Source organism: Micropterus salmoides, unplaced genomic scaffold (assembly GCF_014851395.1).
Source record: "Micropterus salmoides isolate LMB-PRFRI ecotype aquatic unplaced genomic scaffold, ASM1485139v1 Ms_hic_scaffold_4, whole genome shotgun sequence".
Taxonomy (NCBI): domain Eukaryota; kingdom Metazoa; phylum Chordata; class Actinopteri; order Centrarchiformes; family Centrarchidae; genus Micropterus; species Micropterus salmoides.
Window position 1 is genome coordinate 34,886,650 of NW_024043372.1, and position 27,823 is coordinate 34,914,472.

The window sequence follows — 27,823 nt, forward strand, 5'->3', positions numbered from 1 at the left end:
CCCTGTTTCTATGGCTGCACTATTCCATTTAGGTCTTGTGCATTGTTTTGTATTCCTAAATTTAGCCTTACGTAGTTAGTATCTTTAGTGATTTTTCTCCATTAGAATTTAAAATGAAGTTATGTGGGTTTGAACAAAGTTTCTACAGACTCAACTACCACCACATTAGTGTGGTAAACAGCAGTTAATATGTCAGTTTTTGTGGAGTTTTCTTTGGTCTATTTTGTTTATTTCTCTCAATTCATGACATTTTGTTTGTTACTTACTACTTACCTTAGAAGCTAGCAAAACAGCTAAATGACAGAAGATAGAAGTATCAAACCAAAAAAATTCCACCTCCAGGCCTCCCTCCAACGCCACAGATGAATGAAAAGATTAGCCATGCTTATTCTAGTCCTGCAACAATCACAGAATCTGGATTTTTTTTTTATTTTGTGTCTCAGCATTTCTTTGATTTGAGCATTTATTGATTGCAATGGAGGTGCTAATAGAATTTCAACAAATACAACAAACAAACAAAAACAAACAAAAAATGCTTCTTAAATAAATTACCTACCCTAGCTTTAATTTGCATTTTCATGCATACATATTAGGATTTATTATATATTTTCTGTGAGGTGTCAATTATTTCAGTTATTAAGACAGTTTTTAATGCTCATAATATACAATACTATACTTGCTATGTATCTATGTAATGCACTCTCAAATTGTGATTAGTGAACATTTTATTACATGGTATTACACTATATAACAGTATATTTATTATATTATAATTTATAAACTATATGACATTATACAATGTTTTCCTATATAATTCATTATACACTATTATATCATTAGATTATATTCTGTTGTATACTGTTATGGTAGTTTGTATTATATTATTCTTACACTTAAATATAAATGCAATATTATATTACATTATACAGTATGCAGTATAATAATCGATCATATAATATCTAATATGTGATCCTCCACCATACACTACATATGGTATCTATACTATACCTTGCTGACTTGCTGGTAAAATTACAACACCACTATGTCACTTTGTTTATTGATGGTACTGCACTATTAGTTTATGATCCAAGATTTTGACTTATTAGTTCTTATATAGTTATTTTATTTTTATTTCAATTCTATTTTTCATTCTAATGATTTTGTTTATCTTATTTCATTCTTAGTTATTCTCTATTTATATGTACTTACTTCTCTGTACTTGTGCTCACACACACACACACACACACACACACACACACACAAACACACACTGGTTACAAGTCAAAGAATATGATACGAATTTGATCTGATACATTTTGTCTGCTTGTCGGTGTCCTTTTCCTGTCTTCCTTTCTGGATTTCTTTTTGTTTTGTCTAATGTTATTGTACCTTATATGTAGTATATTTATATGTATAGATGTATGTGCCTCTGTTTGTATGTAGGTGTAATTTTCATTTCACTCAGAAAAGAAAAGGTAAAGTGTCTAATTTCTCATCTCTATTCAGTAGGCCTATTGAACATTGAAACCTTATTCATTGCCATGCTTCTTATGACATATTTGGTATATTTAAAAATAAAGTAATGTGGGTTTCAAAAAGTGATATGTAGTGATGGAAGCAGGCAGCATTTATTCCTGTACAATATTAAATATTGTTATGTAGATAAAATATCACCTTACAGTCTTAAGTCCTCCACCACGGTCTTTCTCTTAGCCAGAATCAGATAAGTCATATAGAGTCCTCAGTGGTAGTACATAAGGCCAGCATTGCTGCCTCACCTTATCCTCCTACAACGTTTTCATCAGTCAATAGTGTGTAGCAGACATTTGTCATATTATTGGGATTTGCTGGTTTCAAATGCAGACATTTTGCAGCCAAGCTTTAAATAGCCCGTTGACCACAGAATGTTTGGTTGAGTGTGTGACAGGGAGAGTGAGGTGCTGCCAAAAAGTGTGTGCGGTTTGAGGAGTGTGTGTATCTGTGTGAGTGAAAGAGAGCGTGTTTATGTGTGTGTTGGAGAGGAGAGGAGGGCGGTTGGGGAGGGCATTAGTGAATGGCTGTGCTATTGCATCCTCCCAAGAGACCTCCAAAACACACACATTGTCCCGTCTACACGCGCGCGCGCGCGCACACACACACACACACACACACACACACACACACACACACTGGCAGCGCAATAAACCCGCCTCCTTCATCCCCCAAAAACTCCCATCTCTCTGCCATACCTCCATATCCTCGCACCGCCCCTCAACTGAAGTCAGCACACACACACTGTCCTCTGCCAGACGCACCGAGAGACGGTGGTATGTAAGCAGAGGAGCCGTGCGTATTTACGCTCAAAGTGTGTGTGCATGTGTTGGGGGAGAGTTGGAGAGTCCACGGCGCGCTGACAAGAGAGCCTCGCTTGTCTGAGAGCCGGACCCGGCAGCGGATGATAAGCCTTCAGAGAGGAGGAAGAACCGTGTTAGAGGTCCTTCATTTTACTTTTATTTGACTACTTCTCCACGCGCTCTCCCGACTGGCGTTAACGCGCAGCTGAGAAGCTAAGCAAACAACATTAAGAAGAAGGGTCTGATTCAGTCCGAGCGACTCCAGAGTTTGAGCGTATTTTTAGCATCTCACTTTTCCCCTTCTCCCCGTCCCGGAGTGTGGAGTGGCAGCGGAGGGACGGGAGAACCAGGCGGACGGACCGTAAAGCTGTGCGCCTACTGGATGCGGGACGATGGATTAACAGCCCCCCTCCCCCTGTCCACCTCGGGATTATTTCAGCTCTCACCGACCTCCCACTCGAGATGCCCGGGGAATATGTTTTGCGATGCATCCTGATGCTCTGCTGTGCGCTCCTCTCGGCCAACGCGAGTAACTGGCTGTAAGTTGGACTCCACACTCCTGATCCTGATTTTAGAAAGTGGACCACATCTCTCACTCTATTTTTATTTTTTTTTTTTACATCAACTGTTATCATTCACCTGACCTCCCCCTGTCCCTCCTCATCTTTACATATCCACATCATATTCTGTCCCACAAGCTCAGCGGCCGCTCAGGTTAATTGTTAACCATCTCTCTCTCTCTCTCTCTCTCTCTCTCTCTCTCTCTCTCTCTCTCTTTCTCAGACTTAATAATTTACCTGCATCTCTACATCCCCCTGCAAAGAACTTTTAAAAAAGTTACCCAGTGTAAAAAATTAAAAGGCAAGTTATTTTTGGAAAGGTTCAGATTTCCATATTGATCTGTAAGAACTTTTGAGGAGCTCACAAACACACATCTGACCTGCATCCTTAATTTGTTTTGCATAGTCCTAAATTGGAGGATTTTGTTGTCACCTATTACAGGGCAACAGAAAGACCTCTTAATCTTAGGCAGACAAGGGCCAGGTCAGATGCATTTGAGCTAAAGAATTTGTTCAACAAAAACTATATTCTATTATAAAATTAAGAGACAAACATATCCAATTAAACAATCAGTGCCTGACTAATACACAAATATTACAGTGACACAAAAATAAAAGTAAATGTAAATCAAGTAAAATAACACCACTATTAGTTTACCATTAAATTCTGCAGTGATAGTGAAAATACACAGATATCCCAGGAGAGAAAGAAAAAAAGTTCAACAATGTCACAAGAAGCTCACAGACAAATGTCAGCCCATAATAGAATATTTTATTATTCCCTTATGTATTTAATGTGGGGGGATGTTAGAGCAGTCATAAATCCCTGTTGAGAATAACACACAGTCTGACTCTGTAGCTGAGCTGCACAGTGCCACCTCTTCCTGGGGCTGGTTGGTTGGGTCGCATGTGTGTGCCTGCTCTCCCGGCAGCCTGTGGGAGGTGGTTAGGTGGGTTTCTGCATTCCTCCGCAGGCTCTGCTCCATTTTCTGCTGCCATTCATTCCTCTTAGCTTCAGCAAATTTACAAGCAGTGCTTATCATTAAGGGAGGGCCTTCCTGTTCTCTTGCAGAGATTTAAAGCTCTAGTGGTTTGAATTACATCTGACGTTGATAGTTACATGACACAATTCCCAACTCTTATAATCTCCTCACAGGAAATTGTGGCTTCTGTGCCAAATATTGACTGGATATTGACTTTCATATTTGCATTTTTTCACTTAATATCTCTTTATTAATACCACTGTAAGATTTATAACAGAATCACTAGAGCCTTGTGTTTCCATCAGATGGCCTAACTGATATCGCTGACAGATTCATCAGTATAAATCAAATTACAGCCTTGCCAAACAACGCTGCCTACCTTGAACTCTGTCACTGAGTGCAGGGTAATTGTGCTGTTTGGGGCTGAAGGTGTGGTGACAGCAGCACAGAGCAGGCATGTACAGGCAGGCTGCTGAGCTGCCAGTCTGCTCGACAGGATTACAGTGTTCTGTGTGGGGCTGTAAGGACTGTATCTCAACAAACCCTCAAGCTTCAGTTTAACCTTCACACAGCAGCAGGTACACTCAGGTTCAAAGGATGGAAGCTTTCGTTATTATTATTATTATTATTATTATTATTATTGAGAAATTGAGAAATGCAAATGAATAAATTAAATCCAAGAAATTACTTTTATTTACTGTACCCAGCAAAAGCAACCGGAGGCTATTTTTAAGAGATAAAATTTTAAATGGAACCAAAGGGGCGGGCTGCATAAGGTTCATACAGCTTAAAGTGGCATTCCAGGATCCTACATTTCCCATAATGGAACTTAATAGCATCTTTTCATTGGGTAATTCATCCCTGTTAAACATTCATGGCTTTCAAATGTTACACCTCCAGCATGTAATGTTTGTTTGGCTTTCTGTTGTAATTTATAGTCTCCAAACCCAAGTTTGACAACTTTGATGACATCACTATGCCATTATCAGGGTTATTTTCTCAGACTTGACAAAATACCAAGTACTTGAAATATTGTGGATTTACCCTTAACTCTGTGGTTTAGGAATGTATTACACAGTTGCAGTTTTCAGTTTTGTTTGCTAAGCATTGTTGCCATTGATTGTGACAACATTCACTGGCTCTAGCTACTCAAATGGGAATATAATATATAATATCTGGTATTCTGTAATCTGACGACTGCCAGGGTTTTGGACTGCTGGTCAGACAAAATTAACAATTTTAATATGTCATTCTGGGCTCTGAGAAATTGTGAAGCTTATTAATCTTTAAAATACTCATTAAACTATTATGGCCAAAATTGTCAGGTGGAACCTTAGTCTGTATAGAAGAAATATGACGGATTATTGTTGTTTCACACATGAAACTTTTCTCAAAATCTGCATTCACTGACTATGATTCAGAAGAGCTAAAATGTTTTAATTTTGAGATCATTTTTTCATATCATTTGTGTGAACAGATCAAAAATCCATCTGTAAATGTGGAATCTGTCTCTCACAAATACAAAGAAGGATTTGTAAACTCACCAAAAATATTTTGCAAACATAAAACGGATCTGCAACTATGCAAACAAATGCCACAAATAAATAGAATATCTTGAAAATAAATGAAAAACATTTGTGAATAGGGATTCTTCATAACATTTACAATTTTTAAACAGGCATTTATAAATCCAGTTTCCACTTGTGAATCAAAAAAGTATTTGTGGGTCTCAATTCTATGCTTGTGTATTTGTATTTTACACACACACACACACACACACACACACACACACACACAGTTTTGAGACAAACTTTCCGTCAGTCCAAATAATAATCCACTTGGATCACGTTTGCCTGCCGAAGATGCAATTTCTTCATTTCAAAGTAAGAGCATGCAGTCTTTCTATGAACTGTTAAAAAAGTAATGTGCATTCATTAATTATCTTAATGTGACACAGTGAGTATTAATGTGTTTTTATTTGTTCTATGTATACTTTAATTTACCTTTCTATTTGAGTATGAAAGGCTCGTGCCTTAAGTCCCTGAAGTGATGGGCTTCTTAAATTACTCATCCTTTATATTTTTTATGTTTTATTTCAGTTGGGTAAAATTCACAAAGCACTTCACATCATATTAGTAGTGTACCCTCACGAATGTAGTTGAACTGCACCATATTTAGTTAGGTTACATTGTTTCAGTTAAGCTACAGTAAATGTTGTAAGATATGACAGCACCGTGGTTAAGGTTTTTGATAGTATGGTTGTTGGTGGTGTTGTTTGTATTCAGAAATGTAGTATTGTAATTGTCTTGTTAATTTTTAGTATGTAGATTAAGCTAAGCTAACATTAGCTAGTAGCCATCTGAAACAATTTAACCTAACTACTATGCATACGGCGCAGTTGTAAACATAACTTTAAAGTGTAGGCTGTAGCATAACCTTTACCAATGGAAAAATACTGCTGGTACTGGAAGCCCCCTTGCCTTGCATGCATGGACCCCGGGCCCCCTCAGGATTGGAGACCTAATAATAACAACCCTAATTAATGCATTATCTAAAAATAAGGTATACAAGTGATGCAATTGGATTTTGGTTCTGACTGGCAGAAAAATGGTCTCAAAATTGTGTGTTTTGTTAACTTACAAGTCTTTTTTTTTGTATTTGTGGCAGGTGTTTCATATTTACAGATTACACATACTCACAGTTCACTTTCTGTTCACACAAATAATATTGAGACAAATCATTCTCCATATTCCATCACTTTTCAGCTGTTCTTATGTAACATTAAACCACAGCCTGAACTGGCTGTCTATTTCATCTTTAGCTCTGCCAATGCTTGTCACCTTGAGCCCGTGAGCCAGGATGTCATCGCTTTGCCAAATCTCTGTGGCTGCTGAGTCATGTTTAGTGTACTGTTGCCGAAAAGGGATTTGAATGGTACTTTTCATTAGTTTGTCAGTCATCATCCTCCTTCTCTTCCTCCTCTTGACCTGCTACGACTGGCTCTGCTGCACCTGCACACTGCTCCAGGTCTGTTGTGTGTGTGCGCGTCTGTGTATGTTCTTTTTTTGGGTTAAGCATTTATGCTACCATCTTCCCCGACAGTGGCACACACTCAGTAATGACCCCACGTACCACAGAATAATAGTGGTCACTTCCAGTGCGCCACACACAGCTCACAACTCACACTAACATGTGCACAGCTGAACACAAAGCGGAAGCGGCAAAGTTGTGTGTCTGTGTATGTCTGCATGTGTGTTTTCAAGTCAAATCAAAGAATTCAGGCTAGTGAAAAATCAATTCCATTATCAAGAGGACTCTTTTTAAATCCTTTAAGTTACTTTACCTTTGCAGATTTTGTTTCTCTATTAAAACATCACCTTATTCCCTCCTATGCTCCTGAGAGCCTTAGAGGACTTCAGCATCACTTCAACTTAAACGTGTAATTTTCGGGATTTGCTGAAGCAATTGATTCAGTTGTTTGACTTGGAGGACAGTTTCTTCTGTAATAAAGGCATAAAAATGTCCAAAAATGCTTTTTGACACAATGGTGGTGCTAGAAGAAAGGTCAGGTGATCACCCTTAGGTGGATGTGAATGTCTGTACCATATTTCAACAATCCATCCAGTAGTTATTTAGATATTAAAATCTGAATCCAAGTGGTTGACCGCCCAACCGACTGACTGATGAGGTTTGCCATCTCTATAGCATGGCAAAACAATTGTGATTGTGATTGAATTGTGTGTCTTCTTTTGTTTATATAGTTTACTTGTGTAAAATACATTTTGTAATCTATGGAGTAGTGGTTTAAATAAGTACTTTTTGTAGATAATCAATTATTCCTCCGTTATCTGTCATATTTAGCAAAACCTAACTGCATGGCTCTAGGGATGGCATTGGAAATGTCTGTCTGTCAGTTTGCATCTCAGTCCATTAGTTCACAACTTTGATCCAGACTGAAATATTTAAACAACTATTTTGCAGCAAAGCAAATAGAATGTGGAAAATATGGTTGGAAGTTCACATTATTACTAAATGTTCCGGTTCATCCAAAATAATTATGCTTTTCACTTTAAACCACTGAAGGATTAAAAGCACACACACTGGTCTTTCTTTGGGTCTCCTTCATGTTGCCTCTCTTTGTCTTCCTGTTTCTTTGTGTGTGTGTGTGTGTGTGTGTGTGTGTGTGAACATGCATGCATATGTCCCGGACAACCATGGTGAGGTGCTAAAGAGATGGCAGCTGATGTGTAACTAGAGAAAACAAAGACCTTGGCATTGCGTTACATGCTGGCGCCTCATACTTCTTTAGCACACACACACATACACGCACATGAATGTGGTAAAGCTGTGGCATGTTATTTCAAGCCTCTTGTCACCAGTTTACAATTATCGTGACACACGTGGTGCTTCGGGGAATTGTTCAGAATGGCGCCATTTCCTTTCAAGTTTCTGCGATGTTTGCTATAATTTGCGAGTTTCGGTGTTACCGTACCATGGAGCTAGCCTTATTTCTTTCTTATCTTCTTTCTTAGCAAGGCAACAGAGTTGTGTGTCAATCGCAGTGAGCCTGCAGCACTATCAACAAGATGATCAATTTTGGAGGGATTAGCATTGTCCTTATTGAGTCAAATAGAATTGCTGCAGTGTTTTCAAGGTTGGGTGTGAAAGACTCAGAACGAGGCTTTTGAATGAATGTAATTTAGTTTCGGTTTAGAGTTGATTAGTTGGCTTCAGTCGAAGATAGCTGCAGCTTCTTCTTCTTCTATCCTTTACAATGATTTTGTATTGATTGCACTTTTTTGTTTTGATTGCACTTTTGTTTTGATTGTGTTAACTCTTACTTCCTTCCCTAGGTATTTACCCCATTGATGTGATATGTACTATGAGCCCTTACTAGGACTTAATGCTGCTCTTACTAGTATGTATTGTCAGTTGTAGATCTGTATTTGATGCTTGTATGTTGTTGCTCAAATGTAAGTCGCTTTGGATAAAAGCGTCTGCCAAATGAGTAAATGTAAATGTAAGTAGTGATGACTAGCCACCACATAGGTGAGAACAACCCAACCACACGAAATTCTAACCTCATGCACAGTTCTTTATATACATACATTTGTGGACAACACAGTTTATACATGTCTTAACAGTGTAAATAGTAAGCAGAAGTGTACATGGTGCATGTCCAGACTTGCCTGCTGCACATGAATTATTTCAATTTTACAAGCAAGCTTGTCTTCTGATCTATCCAAACTGAATGTGAAAATAAAAACAACCATAAATGTGGCTTTAACACTGTGGAAAAACTCACTAATACAAAGTAAAATGTAATTGCATTACCTGTTTTTCCCATAATTTCCCATAATTTGTAATACTGAAAAAGTCTTGTACTTATACAATATATAGAAGCTTTCATCGGACGCGTTGCCAAGGTGACGTGCCCAGCCCGAAGTTAACTTCCGTTCTGTTTGTTTGTCACTGGGTTTGTTATTACTGGCTAATATGGTGAGTGATATCCAGTACATTGTTTCCCATACATTCATTTGTTTGTGGCGGTCCACCACATTATCAGCGCTGACTGCCACATATTGATTTCAGTTTTTTTTTTACTATTTAAGATGGGAAAACTTGTATTTGATTGCAGAGCTGCACGCAGCGCATATTCGCTCAGCACCTCCTTTCACTCGCTCCCTCTCTCTCACTCTCTCTCTCTCTCTCTAACTCTCTACCGCAAACACAATGGCCCTCATTCATGAAAAGTGCGTACACCAAATTTCCAGCGTACACCTTGCGTACACCCAAAACCACATTGACTTTGAGTTTTATCAATATGGATGTTGGCGTACGGCACACTCAAATCCTACACCAGCTCAGGAGGTGGTGTACATGTACGCAAGTTTTGAGTAAGTGCGGAAATGCGCAGAAAAACAATTCCTAACACCACAAAACGCACTGACAAACTAAAAGATATGATATATTATGATATATAAAAAAACCCCAACATAGTAATTATAAACTTCAGTGTTTATTTTTGTGCAACATGGGCTTCAATGTTTAATTTGTGTGACTTTACCAAAGCATTTGATTTGTAGGCATATGCATTCCTTCGTTTGTAGTTTATTTGGGGTTGCTTTTATTTCAGTGTATATCCAAACAAAAATAGGCTTTGCCTAAAAATGGAAAAATGCACGCTGCAGATTCACGGAACCAGCCACAAGTCAGCACCTAAATGCGCATTCAAAATACCATCTAAGGTTATATTTTATTTTTTCGCAGTGTGTTGCTTTTCTCGACATTTTGAAGAGAATAATAAAATCTTTCTAAAGCAACACGAGATTGGTTTATCTATGTTTTTATGATGTAATTCTGGTAGCTGCAATCATGCGCAGTAGACGCTGGTGCCAACAGGAAGTGCCCCTGTAGTAGTATTTTATTGGTCCAAAACTGGCTTCACTCCTCTCCATTCAAATAAGCGGGGTGGCTTCGTCTAGTAATATACTGTCTATGTTATTTACTTGTTATGGATTGCTTGTGTAAGTCTGCCGGAAGTTGAGTTTGTTTATGTCGTTACCGTTGAAAGCTTCTATATATATATAGGTCTGTCTGATTAACAGAATTTTAGCCAGTAGACACACTGAGGCTCTTTAGCACCAGTTGGCCACTAGATTACACATTATGTGCAATAAACATTTTAGTAGAACTGCTCTAACTAACATACAGCTGAGGACATGTACAGGTTTTGTTATGAGCTGAGGGTGATTTGAATGTGAGGGCAAAAGCCACTGTTCAAAGCATGACAGATGACTGAAAATGCATAAAAGCTGTAACTTTAGGTAATCCTGAATAACAAACTGATATCCAAGCAGGATTTAGGTTCCAGCATACAGTAAAACCCTCTAACTAATGCGCTTCGATTTTCGCTTTAATACAGACTGAATCAACGAAGAAATGTTACCGTTTAGTGTTCCCTTTTTTCTTGCTCTCTCTCTCTTTGCCAGAATTTGGTTGTGGCCCTGCGTCAGAAGTGACAAACAGTAGTGGTCTCTTCTTTTTGTATTGTTTTAAATGTCGTTATTGTCATTAATGAAGAAACACCCATCTGATTAAGATTTACATCTGTACCACTGTTCAAAAGACTGAAATGGATCCAATGTTTCTCATTGTCAGAGGGATCTTGTTTGCTTCCGTTCATGATAATAAATCTAAATTGTACCTTATAAAACCAGTGATACCACTTTACTCCACTCCATCACGAACAAGATCAAAGAGATCATCTGGAGAAATAGAGAGATGCATGCATCATGGCCTTCACCAAGACATGGCTTACTTCACGTGATCTGGAGACTGACTTGACTGTCAGTGGCTTTGGTGCGCTGATTAGACTTGACAGAGATGCTCACGTCACAGGGAAATCCCAAGGGGGAGGTGTCTGCCTATATGTCACCCAGCAGACATTGAGCTGCTGCCCATGTGCCCCTTCTATCTGCCCAGTGTATTTCCCCAAATATTTGTTACTGGGACGTGTATACACCCCAAAGCATATACAAAGGCATTCTATCAGTATATTTCTTGCCCTGCTAGACTAAACAAAACTATCAACCTGCGTATGGTTAGTTAAAGGTGCATATACTGTATATCTTTAGCTTTTGGCCTCTGATCACAACACTATTTTTTTTCTATCTCAACCTACAAGCCACTAAAAGGGGCATAGTAGCCACCAGTAAATAGGGCTGTAGCGGTTCTGGAACCGAGACCGAAACCGTGACACAAATGTCCAAGGCCTCGTGTTGCGGTTCCAAGGGATGGAAATGCAACACGCTGCTCCCCAGACTGCTGAGCTCTCATTACGACAGTGTAACTGTGGCGGAGGCGGGAGTTGTTAGTGGGATATATTTCTGTTTCTGTTTGGGTAATTTCATATTTCACCATTTTAATTCTACTTGATTCTCCGCCTTATATCAGTAGTGTAGAGTTTAATCACTACTTGAATCTCCGTTTCTCATTAGTTCTCTTTTCCCCACACTCACACGCACACACACACACACACACACACACACACACACACACACACACCTCTGCAGCAAACTCACCGGCTTGCCCGCCTCTCTCTGTCTCTCCATTTCTCTCTCCATCTGCTCACTTTCTCTATTAGCGGTATGTTTTATAAAGTCGCCACATTTAATAAACTTACCCGTGATTCTGTTGTCACCACTCAGATGTGCCACGTAGGGATCGAGACCAACGTGGTACCGAATAACATTTGCACTGATGTGTTCGCTGTTGCTCTGTGCTTGTAAAATATCTACTGTGTCTTTGTCTTGTAACATAATAGTTAACATCTCTCTGTGTGTTTCTCTGCAAAACACTGAAATTGCACTCTGGATGCGACAAAGAGTAGTCGGGAAAAATACTTTTTTTATTAATTTAATGAATTGCCAAAAAAAGGAACACCTAGTGGCTTATTGTTGCCAAATATTGCACATATTCCTATTAGATGGTTTATTGATTCTACTTGCAAAGGTTTATGTAGATTGGACTATCTATTTTGTCTGTGTGCACAGTTTCATGCAGATAGGACTCACCGCCTTGGAGGAGTTCAAAAAAGTAGGTGAGAGCACTTCATTTTAATCACCACCTAGTGGTCAACTGACTCTAAATTTTGTGTCGAGCCACTGTCGGGCATGTGAACATACCACCCCAAGTTTTGTGTTAATCGGACAGGCTTACGCAGGGATATGATATTACTTCCTGTTTCAACAGTTACATACAGGATGTTTGTCCTTTATAACTTGCGCATTTTTTGCATTATAAAAATGTATTTTTAATTACTTTTGGCCATGAGCATCCATGTATTTTACATGGAAAGTTTTGGGCAGATCAGACACTCCACCTAGGAGAAGTTTGAAAAAGTAGCATTCATGTATTTCGCGATTTTGTGGGAACAAAATGTGGGTGTGGCCTATATCATGAGATGCAGCTCAATTCAGGAAACACGATATAAGGTTTTTGAATGTGTGACGTATTATGTGGGAGTTACAGGCCAAAACCTTAATAATGGGCCACCAACTTGTTAACGTGTAATTTTTTGCATCTGAGGTGCCTGCAGCAGTATATACAAGCCCTGTGAATTTCACTTACAGAATGTTTACGGGGCCAAGTTTTGCATACAGTCTTATGGGAGGGTTGATTGATTCTTTTTACACAGTTTCGTGCAAGGAAGAGTTTGAAAAAGTAAGTTTTGCGTATTTCGCGATTTTGTAAAAAAGAATTATAAGCCAATATATGCGTGTCCTATATCCTGAGATGCACCTAAATTCAGGGGACACGTGCATATAAGGTGTTTGAATATATCATAAATTATGTGGGAGTTACATGCCAAACGCACTTACCTTGATTGTAGCGCCACCTGCTGGCGGACATGTCAAAACATCGGTCTCATTGTGTGCTCCATTCTACATTAGCCCAGTCTACTTAAAAGCTATTTGCAAAAATACTTTTAGTGTATTTCATGAGTTTTTAACATGAGCTGTGACTTACACGACTTCCTTGCTTGCGTCACCTAATCAAGTGGTGTGCTGGCCAAAACCTGACCAAGTAGATTTGGTGACTAAACCTAACCAAACTTAGAACGATTCAAATTGTTAACCACAGGTTAAAAAGTTGTCTCATACAGACGCTAAATGGTAACATGTGCTTCAGCATGAGAAGCCAAGGGCCGTGACAAAGCAGCATTGGTATTGGATGACCTGGGATGAGAACGCATTGTACATAGGCTAATACATAGTAAAACCTGAGACGATCGTCAAAATAGTTGCCAATTAAATTTCTGTCAATCAACTAATTGTCTCAGCTGTACTTGTATAAACTGTTGGATAGTACAGTATTTCCCTCTGAGATGTAGTGGACTAATAGTAGAAAGCAGCATAAAAAAACACTCAAGTAAAGTAATACCTCTCAGCTGTGAGTACAGTGCTTGAGTAAATATACACAGTTACTGTCCACCACGACTGAAGACTACCGTTGGCTGGTATGCATGAATATTATACCGCCAATCACACCCACACACACACTAATTGATTCCCAGCCGTTTGGGGCCACGGCACTAACACCAGGCATTAGGTTAATTTCATGACTTTTATTGCCCTTTTTCCCATATGTACACACAAAAAGCATGTGAGTGTGTGTGTGTGTGTGTGTGTGTGTGTGTGTGTGTGTGTGTGTGTGTGTGTGTGTGTGTGTGTTTGAGGGCTGTGGTGTTGGCAAATCGTGTTATTTTTAGGGGGAAATGAGCTCTAGTGGAGCCAGCAGCATATAAACATACCCAGACACACACACCTACACACACACACACACACACACACACAGTCTCTAGTAGTGTGAGCCTCTAGGTGCTCAGTAACTGTAAATGTAACTGTGTTAATTGAACTCATCAGTTTTCCCTTTCACTTCTTTCCTCTCTTATCACTTTACTGTCTCCCTGCTTTGCTCCACTTTTTTTTTTTATCTCTGTTGTTGTTGTACTTTAAATGATTCCCTTTGAATTCTGTCCATTTTCTTTCCCCTCACATCCTTCCTTCATTCTTATCTTTAATTCTTTTCTTTGATGGTACTGTCTGCTTCATTATTAGGGGTCCAAGCCTGAATGGTCTGGGGGCCAAGCATGAAAAAACAGCATGGATCCCAGTGCCAGCAGTGCTGGGAACCCTATTGAAATCAGTCATATTTTTAGGGGTCCAAGCCCGAGTGGGCAGTACCAGTGGTGCAGGGAACCTTATAGGGATCCAGGCAAGCGAAGCAGGTGGGTTGCAAATTCCACCCACTACTAAGGCAAAAAAAATTATCTCATTGACCTTAAGTTAGTAGTGCTATAACAACACCAACAACCACTGAAGCTTTGGCAGGATCATATACGGACTTCACTGATCTTAATTTAAGAAAAGAATTTTGATACGTCAACCAATTTTTTTCTTTTGTGCCTTTATGTACAATTTTACATAAATGCTAATGATTCAAAATTGGCTTAAGCTATTGTAACCAAACTTGGTGTGTCTGTTAAGATGCTCGGTCCAGGCTTCAATGAGCAGTTCTGGGGTATTATTTTACTAGGGGGCGCCACACATGCTAAAATGTTTATTTCGTAATTCACTGCATGGATTTGTACAAAATTTGGTTTGTACAATCTAGGGTGAATACTTAATTGATACATAAAATTTGGTAACAGTTTATTACAACAAATGTAAATTGATAAGAGCCACTCGTACGTCCTAGAGAGCTGGTTTGTTTTTTGCACATCCATTGATATGTGACAAAAGTTTGCCTCACTACAACCTATGGTCAATTCAGAATCTGTCATTCTATATTTTTCAAAATATGCTAAATCAATTAACATCTACACTCACTGGCCACTTAGTAAGGTACACCTTGCTATTACCGGGTTGGACACCATTCTGCCTTCAGAACTGCATTAATTCTTCGTGGCATACTTTCAACAAGGCGTTGGAAACATTTCTCAGAGACTTTGGTCCATATTGACATGAGAACATCATGCAGTTGCTGCAGATATGTTGGCTGCACATTCATGATGCGAATCTTCCGTTCCACTACATCCCAAAGGTGAACTCATCGTCATGTTCAAGTAACCAGTTTGAGATGATTTTCTTAGCTGACAGGAGTGGCACCCAGGGTGGTCTTCTGCTGCTTTAGCCGATCTGCTTCAATGTTTGACAAGTTCTGCGTTCAGAGATGGTACTCTGCATACTTTGGTTGTAACAAGTGGTTATTTGAGTCACTATTGCCTTTCTGTCATCTTGAACCAGTCTGCCCATTCTCCTCTGACCTCTGACATCAACAAGGCATTTTTGTCCACACAGCTGCCGCTCACTGGATATTTTCTCTTTTTCGGACCATTCTCTGTAAACCCTAGAGATGGTTGTGCATGAATATGTAGATCAGCAGTTTCTGAAATACTCAGACCAGGCCGTCTGGCCTAATTAATTTTCAAAAAACACCAAAAGAAATTTCATACTGCACATTGCTGATACATCTTGTCTCTAAATGATCTTTGTTCGGAGTTGCACATGCGCAGTTCCTAGTTAAGGACTACTAGCCAATCAGAAGCAGTGAAGGGTGGGTCAGTGAGAAGCTGGTAAACAGCTTCGGTTCAGTTGGACATGTTGCCAGCCAGCTTGGCAACATAGACTGGAGCAAGAGTTTCAGAGTGGTGAGTTATTAATCTGTAACAAAAGTATCTTTCATCCATAAATTTTTAACTGAGCTCTGTCTCTACATCACAGTAAAAACTTTATGTCCACTGACTGCCTGGAGGGTAGCTAGTGTTTGGTAGGGAGAGGGGAGGTGTGTGCTACAGCTAGGTGTTTTTCCACCGGTGTTTTTGAGGGCGTGTCGGAGTAGCCACTTGTTGAGCGTTATATGAGATGCATTTAGCTTTCATCCCTGTGACGTCACAGGGAAGAAAGGGGTTAGACTACAAACGAGCTGTTTTCAAGCAGTTCAGAGAGTTTTCTGTGGGAGATGGGAACTCCCTTTGGGGTGGACTTTGGACTTTTTCACTTTGCAAACCTGTTACATGCACAAAAAAGGTATATAACTTAATAAAGGAGAGGGAAAAAGCCAAAAAGCATAATACCACCTCTTTAAAACTTGGAAACGCAAAACTTGGCAGGTGGGTTGAACATTTTACCCACTAGTCACGTACATATTATGACACTTTCTGACCTCAAGGTGATGCTGTAAAAATCAATTTTGCGTTTCTGCAATTATCTCAAAAATGCTTGGCTTGGAGTCCAAATTATTTCATTATTTTAATCTGCACTTTAATCTTAAATCACCTGCATCTGGTTTTCTCCTCTGAAAATGTCAAATGTTGCATTTTTCACGAGCTGCTTGGATCACGATCATGGACACTTGTGACTATATTTAGGAGTCCAAGCCGAAGTGGGCTGGGGGCCACGCATGCAAAGCAGTGTGGATCCAAGTACCAGTGGTGCTGGGAACCGTATTGAAATCAGTCAGATATATATTCACAGAGCTGATATAGACTGCTATAGGCACCAGAGACGCAAAAAAATATACATCCACTAGCAGGTAGTGCTATAATCAAGGAAAACGCGTTACGGCCTGTAACTCCAACAGTAGCACATTCAAAAACCTTATATCTACCCTTTCCCTGAATTGCGCTGCATCTCATGATATAGGCCACATATTTTGTGATTTTTCCCTCAAAATATGGTTATTACATTCCCATGCCCAACAGAGACTGTACACTATAAATTTGGCGCCAATTGGCCCCAAAGTGACACTCTTGTTGAAAACTCATGAAATATGCTAAGAATTTTTATACAAATAGTAGACTGGGGTGGTTTAGAATGGTGCACACATAGCAGACGCCAAAATCTATTAATGTCCGCCAACAGGTGGCACTATAATCAAGGTAAGAACGTTTTGGCCTGTAACTCCCACATAATGTCGCACATTCAACTGACTTATGTAAACATGTCCCCTGAATTCCTTTTTTGCAATATGTTTTATATTATACGAAATGTGCGAAACTTTTCTGCACAAATTTTTGCACACAGAGTCTATGGACCCTCATAATCAAAAGTTACTAAAATAACTTTGATAATCCAAAAATAACCACTTGTATGTTATGGTCAAAACAGGAAGTGATGTTATATCTCCATAGCTCTGTCTGATTAACACGGAATTTGGGCCACTACCTTCCCATGCCTTTTCGAGGATTGTGACAAAATTGATGCCAATCGGCCTCTAGGCGTTGCTTTTGTTGTAAAATACGCTGAAAGTATTTTTATTAACCTACTCTTTTTGAATATATGTTTTCCATGTTTTCCAATATCTTTGCTGCTCACCACCTGTGGCTTGCGTCGTGCCTGTGGGACTGCTGGTCCAACTTGGCTTGTACTTTGTTGATACCTGCTTGGAGGTCTAAATTACTTTTGTATTTTATGTACTTTTGTCAGTTTCAGGGGCGGAGGCAGACATTGTAAACATTCAGGGCGTAGCCCAAACCTTGGGGGGTCAGGGGTCATGTGTCAATGGAGGGATATCTTTCTCTTTAACTGCAGCTATATGCACTATTCTTTGAGATAATAGAATCCCTAAAATAGTTAGTTGCTCAGGGGAAAAAAATGTCCTGTAGAACCTACATCCTATTTGTATTTCAGTCAGGACAGCTTTCATGAAGGAAACTGATATTTGCACCCACAGTAAGTTAAATTTGGCGGTATCGCTCTGTTCTGGGATATCCCTGCCCTTCCATGTGCCTACGTGGAAAGCAATGAGGCGGGTAGAGCACACCTCTCTGTCCTTCCACGTGCCTACATGGAAAAGCCATAAGACAGGAGGAGCACTTCCCTTAATGTTTAGTTGACAAATCTGCTACATCTGCTATAATAAACTAGGACTGCCCTAATAGCAAATCATGAAGCCCTAACAGTGCAAATTAAATGTGGTCTTCACTACTGTGAACTGAATATTAGACAAAGAACATTTACTTAGCAAACACAGTGACATCTCGTGTGCAATTAAAGTCCAAGAAGCCTGTGTGTTATTATTAAACCTGTATACTTTTGTTCAGAAGTGTGCATGGAATATACTGTAGATGTTATTGTGCAAAAAGCCTAGATAAAAAAAAATAATGCTGACACAATCATGAATGTGCCTTTTTGGTTGGGGCTTAGTCCGAGAACCACTGTTGGCTCATGTTTTTTAAACTACATGGTTGATATTTGTGTGACATTTCATGAGTCACAATGTGATGTGATTGGAGAGTGATTCAGTTCATTAAATTAGCCTATTAATTGTATTACATTGTTATTTTGTATCAGGATGAAACATCCTTGTACTTATAATTATGTCTTTCTAATGTACAATGCCATATTTCTCTACTATCCTCCACTCTTCTTATCCCACTAATGTGCTGATCACAGAGTTTCACCATCAAATATTCAAAACTGTCAAAACTGTCAAACTGAACACAACAAGACAGCCCCTTACAATATTAGGGCAAACCTATAGATGACGATATTTCCCCAGTGATAGACCATTCGCTCTGTTAATTTGCTGGTCCAGTCAGAAAGACTGAGTGGAAATGAAAGAAAGTTAAGTTAAGTTAAGTTATTTTACAACCCAAAAGAGTCGGGGCTTTTCAGAACACATTAGGAGCTAGAGCACCAGAAGACAGACTCCCTCGCACCGTCGTTGATCAGGCTTTTATTATGAACATGAATAGACCCCAGGAAGTGCTTGTGCTGGAGCTAATGGGGATCCTAAGAAAGAAGAATTTTCCATGAAAGAAAAGTTACAAAAATGTTTGTATGTGTTGATAATTATAGTTCTATAGTTCAGCATGTCAGAAAAAAACTGAAATCTGAATCGGCAAAGAAAATTGCTATCAATGCATCTAGTTTACATGACCATCCATTCGTTAGTAAGCACTTTAACTCACAGGCAGGTTAGGTTCACCAATGAGTAATGTAACCCTACCAGTCAATCAGAAATCAGAATCAGAAGCTTTATTGCCAAGTAGTGTTTTATACATACGAGAAATTTGCTTTGGTGATGGGGTGCTACACGTAGACAAACATACAGCTGACATAAATAAATGTAGAAATATATAAATATGGAATAAACAAATGCCAGTTATATAAGACCAATAAAAGATAAAATATAAAATAATACAATAATACAAAAAATAAAATAATACAACTATTTGCAGAGAAGGAGCAATGTATTGGGTACCGGGTATGTGTATTGACACGGAAGAGAATGTTATATAAATATATAAATTGACATAATATAAAAACATAGAAGAATAACAATAATTAACAACAATATGTGCAGTATGCCAGGTTTGTGCAATGATATGAAATAAAGTAAAATTTAGATGTGCAGACACATTTACAGTATTTGCAAGGGGGGAGTGTCAGTGGGGGCCTTGTTAATGAGTCTAGCTGCAGACAGGTAGAAACTGTTTTTGTGGCGAGAGGTTTTGGTCCTGATTGACCTGCAGCCTTCTTGCCAGAGGGGAGAGTCTGAAACAGTTTGTGACCGGGATGGGAGGCGTCAGCTGCAATCTTTCCTGCTCGTCTCAGAGTCCTGGAGGTGTAAAGTTCCTGAAGTGATGGAAGATTGGAGCCAACCACCTTCTCTGCAGAGCGAATGATACGCTGCAGCCTGCCCTTGTCACTGGCAGTGGCAGCAGTGTACCAGAGGGTGATGGAGGAGGTGAGGATAGACTCAATGATGGCGGTGTAGAAGTGCACCATCATTATCTTTGGCAGGCTGAACTTCTTCAGCTGCCGCAGGAAGTACATCTGCTGGACCTTCTTGGTGAGGGAGGTGATGTTCAGCTCCCACTTGAGGTCCTGGGAGATGATGGTGCCCAGGAAGTGGAAGGAGTCCACAGTGGCGACTGATGAGTCACACAGGATAATGGGGGAGGTGGGGCTGGGCTCTTCCTAAAGTCCACAACCATCTCCACAGTTCAGAGCATTGAGACTGTTCTGGCTGCACCAGGTCACCAGATGGTCAATGTCTCACCTGTAGGCTCATCAGACTCCCTCCCTAGAGATGATGGTGGTGTCATCCGCAAACTTCAGTAGCTTGATGGACTGGTGACTGGAGGTGCAGCTGTTGCAGTGTACAGGGAGAAGCAGAGGGGAAAGAACGCAGCCTTGAGGGGAACCGGTGCTGATGGTCCTGGAAGAGGGGTTATTAAGCTGTTTAATGTAGTTATGTTTGATGTGAACTGATACAGTTTGAACAGAAATCTGCCAGGCAATCACCAACATCCAATCATCTATACATGTAAAACTGTATTGAAAAAGGTTGTTACGGTGTTGATTAACATTGTGGACTGTGCAGTTGAAGTTGTGTCTTCTTCACTGTGCTGATAGCCTCAATCTATCATCCACATGTTGGATATATATTTTTGAGAAATTGTTCACATTGTTAAGGATAGTTACAAAGGTTCAGAGGTCACTATAAGATATGAGTTGAGCTGAGGTCTGGTGTCAGCTTTTCTTGGATGTGTAGATCAATGTGACATATATAACAATCTCTCACTGAGGTTTATTGTCATTAATCAGGTGATTTACCTGCATGCTGGAGATGCAGATCTTTAGTGTTAAGATCCATATTTCAAATTCAAACGTAGGTTGTTTGTTTAAATCAGAAATCTTTGTGGAATAATCACAAGTCTAATACTGTAGATGCAAACTTCTCCAAGAATTCTCTGGATCAGCTAAGACAACTTTTAGGAAAGTGGAAACTATATACATAGGTTTGAAGGCTTTTTCCATCTTTCTGTATTTTGGGCACTTCCTGCAATTAATAGAAGTGTTTTCTCAAGAACAATTTGAACAGACACATTGCACAACATTGGCTTTTCAGAGAAGCCAGATCATCTGAAGCCACCAGGAGAGCCACAAAAAGGTTCAGAAGGGAGTAGGGCAATCTTAGTGCTGTACTGTAGTTCGGTGTAGTAAGGTGGCTAAAGATAAACTGAGAGAATAGTGCCCTCTACAGGTCACTATATTCTTTACGTACTGTAGGTGTTCACTGCAGAGGGGTTAGCTCAGGTCAGTCACACTTTAAATCTCTGCTGCCTGCTGGTTCTCTATTAACAGTTCTCAGTGTAAGGGTTTCTTGAACTTTACTTTTATTGACTTAAACTAAAGAACAATATTTTCCATGTATCAAGTCATAAATTCAATTGTAACTTATAGCAGCATTGCTTGCAGCTCAGTTAGTTCTTTTAAGACCTTAGACTCTTACGTGCAGCTCTTCTTGCATTTCCCATTCATGCTATATTTACCTGTAACTGTGTACCTCTCCTGTGTACTCTACTAGTAATGGAAAGGCAAACATGAGGATATTTTCATATGAATAGGCATTAGAAATGCAGGATGAACAGACAGTGTGCTGCTGTTTGTGAACATTTGTGTTATTTTCTGTATATGTGTGTGTGTGTGTGTGTGTGTGTGTGTGTGTGTTTGTGTGTGTATGTGTGTGTTTGTTTGTGCAGGAAGGCTGACAAGTTTACTGCTGTGCACGACTGTCACGCAGATGTGTCCAGCTTCTATATCCTCTCCCTCCCCTGAACTTCTCTCTTCTCTCTACTGTCCCTAGTTTCTCTTTCTTTTGGCCCTCATTTTGGCTGACTTTAAACTAGATTGAAAGAAACAAAATTGTCTGTCTGACATTGTTGAATGAAAATAATGACAAGAAAAAGTAAAACTGATTGGTCAGATGCATACTGAGGTGGCAATGGAAGAGTGGATAAGACACATGCCTTTGGTGTAGGAGACCTGGATTCAATTCCCACTGTGACACGTCCACCAAAGTGTCTTTGAACAAGACGCTTAACCCCTCGTTGCTCCAGAGACGTGCAACTCCTGACATATATAATTTAGAGCCGCTTTGGACAAAAGCTAAATGACCAATTATTATTTTAGACCGGAAACTGCGGAGGACAGGTTAAACTGTGGTTTAAAAAAAAACTTTCAATCAATTACAAAGGAGAGAAAAGATGACTAAAGTTAGCACTAACCTAGTTTTGCTTAAACTTAGAATGCAATAGCTAAGTCCAGCTAATGTATGTTGTAAATTGTATCGTTACTCAATTCGAAGAGTATCCATGGTCAAACTGCAAACTGAAATGTACCACTTGTACAAACAATGTCGTGTTGCTTATGATTATATATCATATGCATATAACATGACAACTCAAGACCTCTCTTAAGTCATCTAAGACTACAGTTACGACTAAAGATTAATGTGTCATCAGTTTTTTGGGATTAATTCATTAGTTGTTCTATAAAATGTCAGAAAATAATGTGCTGTTCACAAGTTTTCAGAACCCAACAGGATGTCTACAAGTTGCTTGTTTTGCGTGACAACAGCCCAAAGATATCATAATCATACAAAACAAAACAAAATCAAAATACGCAGCAAATCACCACATTTAAGAAGCCAAAACCAGCAAACCATCTGTCATTTTGTGAAATATAATCGCTGCGAGTTACATGAGAAGATCCATGAAGTCACTGCTCACTGCTGTGGGGACATAAGGGCTTAGATTAGGGGTGTGATGATACACTTTGGCTAACGAGACATGATGATGCAAGAGAATAAGACGAGAAGATATTTTATTTATGGTGGAAATTTCTTTATATAAAGGAAAACAAAAAAATTCAGCTAGCAGGGGACAATTCATAAATCTAAAAATATAACAATATTGTTTAAAGCTGTAATCAGCAGCTTGTTTTTTTACTTAAGTTTTTTGGACAATGCACACTTGTTTCTTCTATACATCTAAAATGCATTCCATGTTTTCTTATTGTTCAAATAAATCTTTCTCAAAGCATTTTCATTTGTTAGTTAACATTGCTTGGTGCAAGCTATTTTTTCAGAACATTTTTGACAAATGCTTTCAAAAAGTGATAGGGACAAAATCAGCCATTTCAAAATGTGGTGGGGACATGTCCCCAGCGTCCCCAGTGTAAATGACACCTCTGGATGAATGGTATTACCTTTGGACAGAGCCAGGATAACTGTTCCCACCTGATTCCAGTTTTTATGCTACGCTAAATGTAGCTTAATATTTCCTACACAGACATGAGCATGATATCCATCTTCTCATCTAACTCTCTGTAAGAAAGCAATAATTATGGAAAAAAAGTTCACTCTGAACATTTGGTACAAATTAGTGTAACAAAATAATCCATGCAAAAATTTATCAGCTTTCAAAGCTTTCAACCACATTTCAGTCTGTAGAATGTAGAATGACTAATGACTGTTTTTCTACATATCAGTTAACTAGTCATTAATTATCAAAACTGTTGTTGTTTAATTTTATGTTGATCGACTAATACATGTCGACTAAACTTTTCTGCACTACAACAAAATGCTTATTTAGATTTTGTTATTGAAAACGGAGTAATTCATGTTTATAATGCATAAAAGTGGTCCAAAAGTAGTTTGTGGTAGCCTTCATTTCCTGTCTCCAGATAACAACCTGTGCCTCAACTGTTTAGAATGATCTCTTATTTTCAGTTTCAGCCTCGCATAAGTCCCTGGGGGCCTCTGGGTGGGAGGTATAGAGCATTCCACCTGGACTTGGTACGTTCGCAGGCCGCTGCATGTTTGTGTTGCATTTTACTTCGCAGCCTTCACAACACAACTGGCTCCACTGGGATTAGGCCCCTGGGATTCAAGCATGCAACCACCAGAGGCCAGAGAGACAGAGAGAAAACAGGGAGAGAATGAGAATGAGATGTGGGATGATGGGCTGTGCTTCTACAGGTTGACTACTCTGTCTCTTTGTTGTGGCATTTTGTTAACCTTGCCTCTGGAAGTGAAAGGATACACACAGCAGAATGAACAGATAAAGTAAGATAGGGCTGAAAACACACACACTTAGCCAAGGCCTGTTCTGAACTTTTCCCACAAGTATATACACATACACACACACACACACACACACGTCCAGAAAATCACCTCAATAACAGCTTATCCAATGTTTATTAAATGTTTCCAGGGTGAATGTCAGGCCAGCGAGATGCCATCCAACTGCTTGTGTCTTTGTGAGTGTGATGCTGCCCATCAGACATGCAGGTTTCTGTTGTCGTCTTGTGTTTTCTCTCCATGGATTGTTTTTATTGCTGTCTGGTGGTCTCCCAGCTGGATGCTTCGACCCAATCGTAGTGCCCTGTCCAAGGCTACACTAAACAACTTCACAGAGAGCTCAAGGACAGACAGTAGGGCTAGGAATACCTCCGCAGTTTAGAATTAGGCCTACTGCAACTCAGTTCACAAAATGAACAGATTTTGTTCCCACTGTTATCTTTATCTCAACATTTTCATATCAGTGTCCTTAATACTTTTAAAGGCTTTTAATATCATAGTTGAAGCACTTGACCAGAGTGATTTATTCCTTCCAAGATTGTACTTTCAAAAGAATTTTGAATTTTAAATGAAAAGTTAATTTTATAAACTGCTACAGCCTTACTTGATGGAATGACTAGTAGCTTATGATGGCTAATAGCAAACTTTAGCTACATATGGCTGTGTACCTCACTATGTCAATTTGCTGACTTTATGACTCATGTTTTAGCATGTCACAGAACAATATTTAAATCACTAAAGTAAAGGACAACAGGAGACACGTGTTGTTTCCTGCTTGTGGTCCCATCCTTTCCTTGCTCTCAGTCAGGCTGCCTAATAATGGGATTCTACAATAACCCTTGGCAAAAGTTGATTGTTGAAACTTGGTAAGCAAACAGCTGCTTAATGTGCAACGACCCCATTGAAATGCAAGGCATCATTACTTTTTGTTGTAAAAAGGAATCACACTTTTGGCGGCCTAAAACATGCTTGAAAACTCACTGAACACGTCAGAAGGGCAAAAATGTACATGTTGTGTTTTTTTGTCTATGGGCGTGACCAGAGGTGGGTAGGATCGAGTTACATTTACTACGTTAAATGTACTAGAGTGAATGGTAATTATCACAGTAGTTTTAATGCATCAAACTTTTGGTCTTCCTTGAGTAGATTTTTACAGAAAAATTATTACTTTTACTCCGCTACTTCGCTACTTTATTTATTTACCGCAATAAAGCATCAACATGACTCTGTTAGAGCAGAATAATGGCTGAATCTATACCATGGTAGCATGGCTTTCAAATAGCGCTAGCAGTTATTATCTAGGCTACATATTAAAATTTAGCATACCGTGCAGCCAGCCCAGTCTCATCCCAGGGCTTCCGATACCAACGCTTTGTCAGGCTTTCTCAAAGAATTTTATTATTTATTGTTATTATATTTGACGCCCTGGGATGACACCATGTTGGTGCAGCGGGTTTCGGTTTTGAAGTCGGTAGGCTACACTGAGCTGCCCGAGAGCAGTGTCTGTTGTGTTAATGCTAATATGTTGAATAATAACTAGCTTCACACAGTATATCATGCTTAAAAACTCTTCCTGCTTTCTGTCATAATATAAATATTTAAGTTAACAGTGTACGAGCAGTTTGCATTTAAATAGTCATGCTTGTTATCACACAAAAAAGACCAACTGCTCTTATTACATGTGGATGTGACTGATGAAATGTTTCAATCACAGAGGATCTTCCTCAGGTAAACATGAAGAAGTGAACATGTGTATTTAATAGGCAATAAATTATAAAACATCACACAAACTGTGTCTCCTAATTTGATTTGTTTGCCAAATCATAATTTAATATCAGAGACAACAAGAACATATTTTATATTTTTAAACAATCTTTACTTATTGGAGTTCTAACAGACTGTAATATTAATGCAATCTTTCGTAATCGTATTGGATCGATACACACTGTAAATTTTGTCCCGGTGTATATGTAGCAGGTTATCTAATCAGGAGGTGATTTCTCGTAATTTTATCACAAAGAAAGACCATCTGATATAAATCTCTTCACATCCACATCAAATTAACGACTAGGGCGAAAAGACCCATTGTTTTCTATTTTTTATTTCTTAAGTTACTAGCTACTCTAGTAAATTTTTTAGTAAATACTTTTGTACTCTTTCTCAAGTAGTTATTTTGATGACCACTTTTACTTCTACTTGAGTACTTGTTTTTACAAGGTAACAGTACTTTTACTTGAGTACAGTTTTTGGTTTCTCTACCCACCCCTGAGCGTGGAAATGTGGCTTGCTAGCGCCCCCTAAAAAGCAGCCCATGGAAAAAACTTGAACTAGCAGGCTTGCCAAATCCCCTTCAAAACTGTCTAAGAAAAGACAATGATGATGCTATGTTGTGAAAATTGTCAGTTTTCATTTAATGGCATGCCTGGGAAGATTCCTGCTTCACCATGACACAAGAAGTTGTTGTAACTTCATGCTCATATTGCTTCTAAACTTCATATGTTTAATAGTCCCGCCCTGAATACATCTACTATGTTTAGCATTTTACAGGCTCCATACTTTAACAAACTCCTCTTACAGAATTAATCAAAGCTTTGCTGTGCAATCTCAAGGCATTGACAATGAAAAGTTGTGCTAACTGTGACTCCTTGTTTATAACATGTGGTATGGCGTTGAAGTTTGATGATTAGCCATAAAACAGGAAGTTGGTGAAACTTCAGTGTACATGCTCACAGCTGGGCCAAACTTTACATGATTTATAAGTGTCCCGCACTGAACACATCTGCATTCAAATATTCACTCAATATCATAGAACCACCTACTAGAAACAGAAAGTAAGCTTGGTATGACAATTAGTTTTATTTACATGAAATTTTTCTCAGTGTAGTCCACACTTGATGTCCAGCTCCACATAGGGGACACAGGAATTGGCATCCAAAGCGCCTCACAATTCAGAGCCACGTTTCCTGACGTCAAGCCACTGCGCTGTGGTCAGCTGATGACTCCAATATTCACTCTCTTTTAGCTTAGGTTTTGGTCTTAACTAACTCCTGATGGAAATATCAGGCTCAGGCAAGCTGCTAAATGCTCCACTATTTTTCACCAGCTACCGTGGTGGGTAGCATACAGTGCTTGTCATATATTTTTTTTTCGCAGTGAGCTAAACAATACTAAATACTCTGTAGAGCTGAAGGTAAGAGTTGAGTTAAAATTTTCTGTGTGTTCTTCACGACAATTGACCCCTCACACATAGTTATTTTAATACATTATTGATATAGAAATATTGATTATTTCAGCTTTAAGCTAAATATTGGGGATTCATGACACAAAAACATTGTACTCTTATTGAATATGGGGGTCTTGGTGGTACTACTGAGGAAACTGAGTCGCTGTTATGAGAGAGTGAGATCACCCCTGAGAGTGAACGTGATGTGAATGTGGATGAGATGTGGTGGAGTAGCAGAGAGCGGGGTTATCACAGCGATGAGTGCTACATACTGACGCTGGAGGG

The 27,823-nt window shown here is 39.2% G+C and overlaps 1 protein-coding gene across 1 annotated transcript in view; it reads left to right on the forward strand.

The window, feature by feature from the left end:
- The first annotated feature begins 2,285 nt into the window (after window positions 1-2,285).
- The window catches only part of wnt4 (wingless-type MMTV integration site family, member 4), a 34,459-nt gene continuing 8,921 nt past the window's right edge, over window positions 2,286-27,823 (forward strand). Inside the window, exon 1 of the mRNA XM_038697808.1 lies at window positions 2,286-2,872. Coding sequence (XP_038553736.1) covers window positions 2,796-2,872 — 77 coding nt within the window. The 5' untranslated portion in view covers window positions 2,286-2,795. The remainder of the gene's footprint in view (window positions 2,873-27,823) is intronic.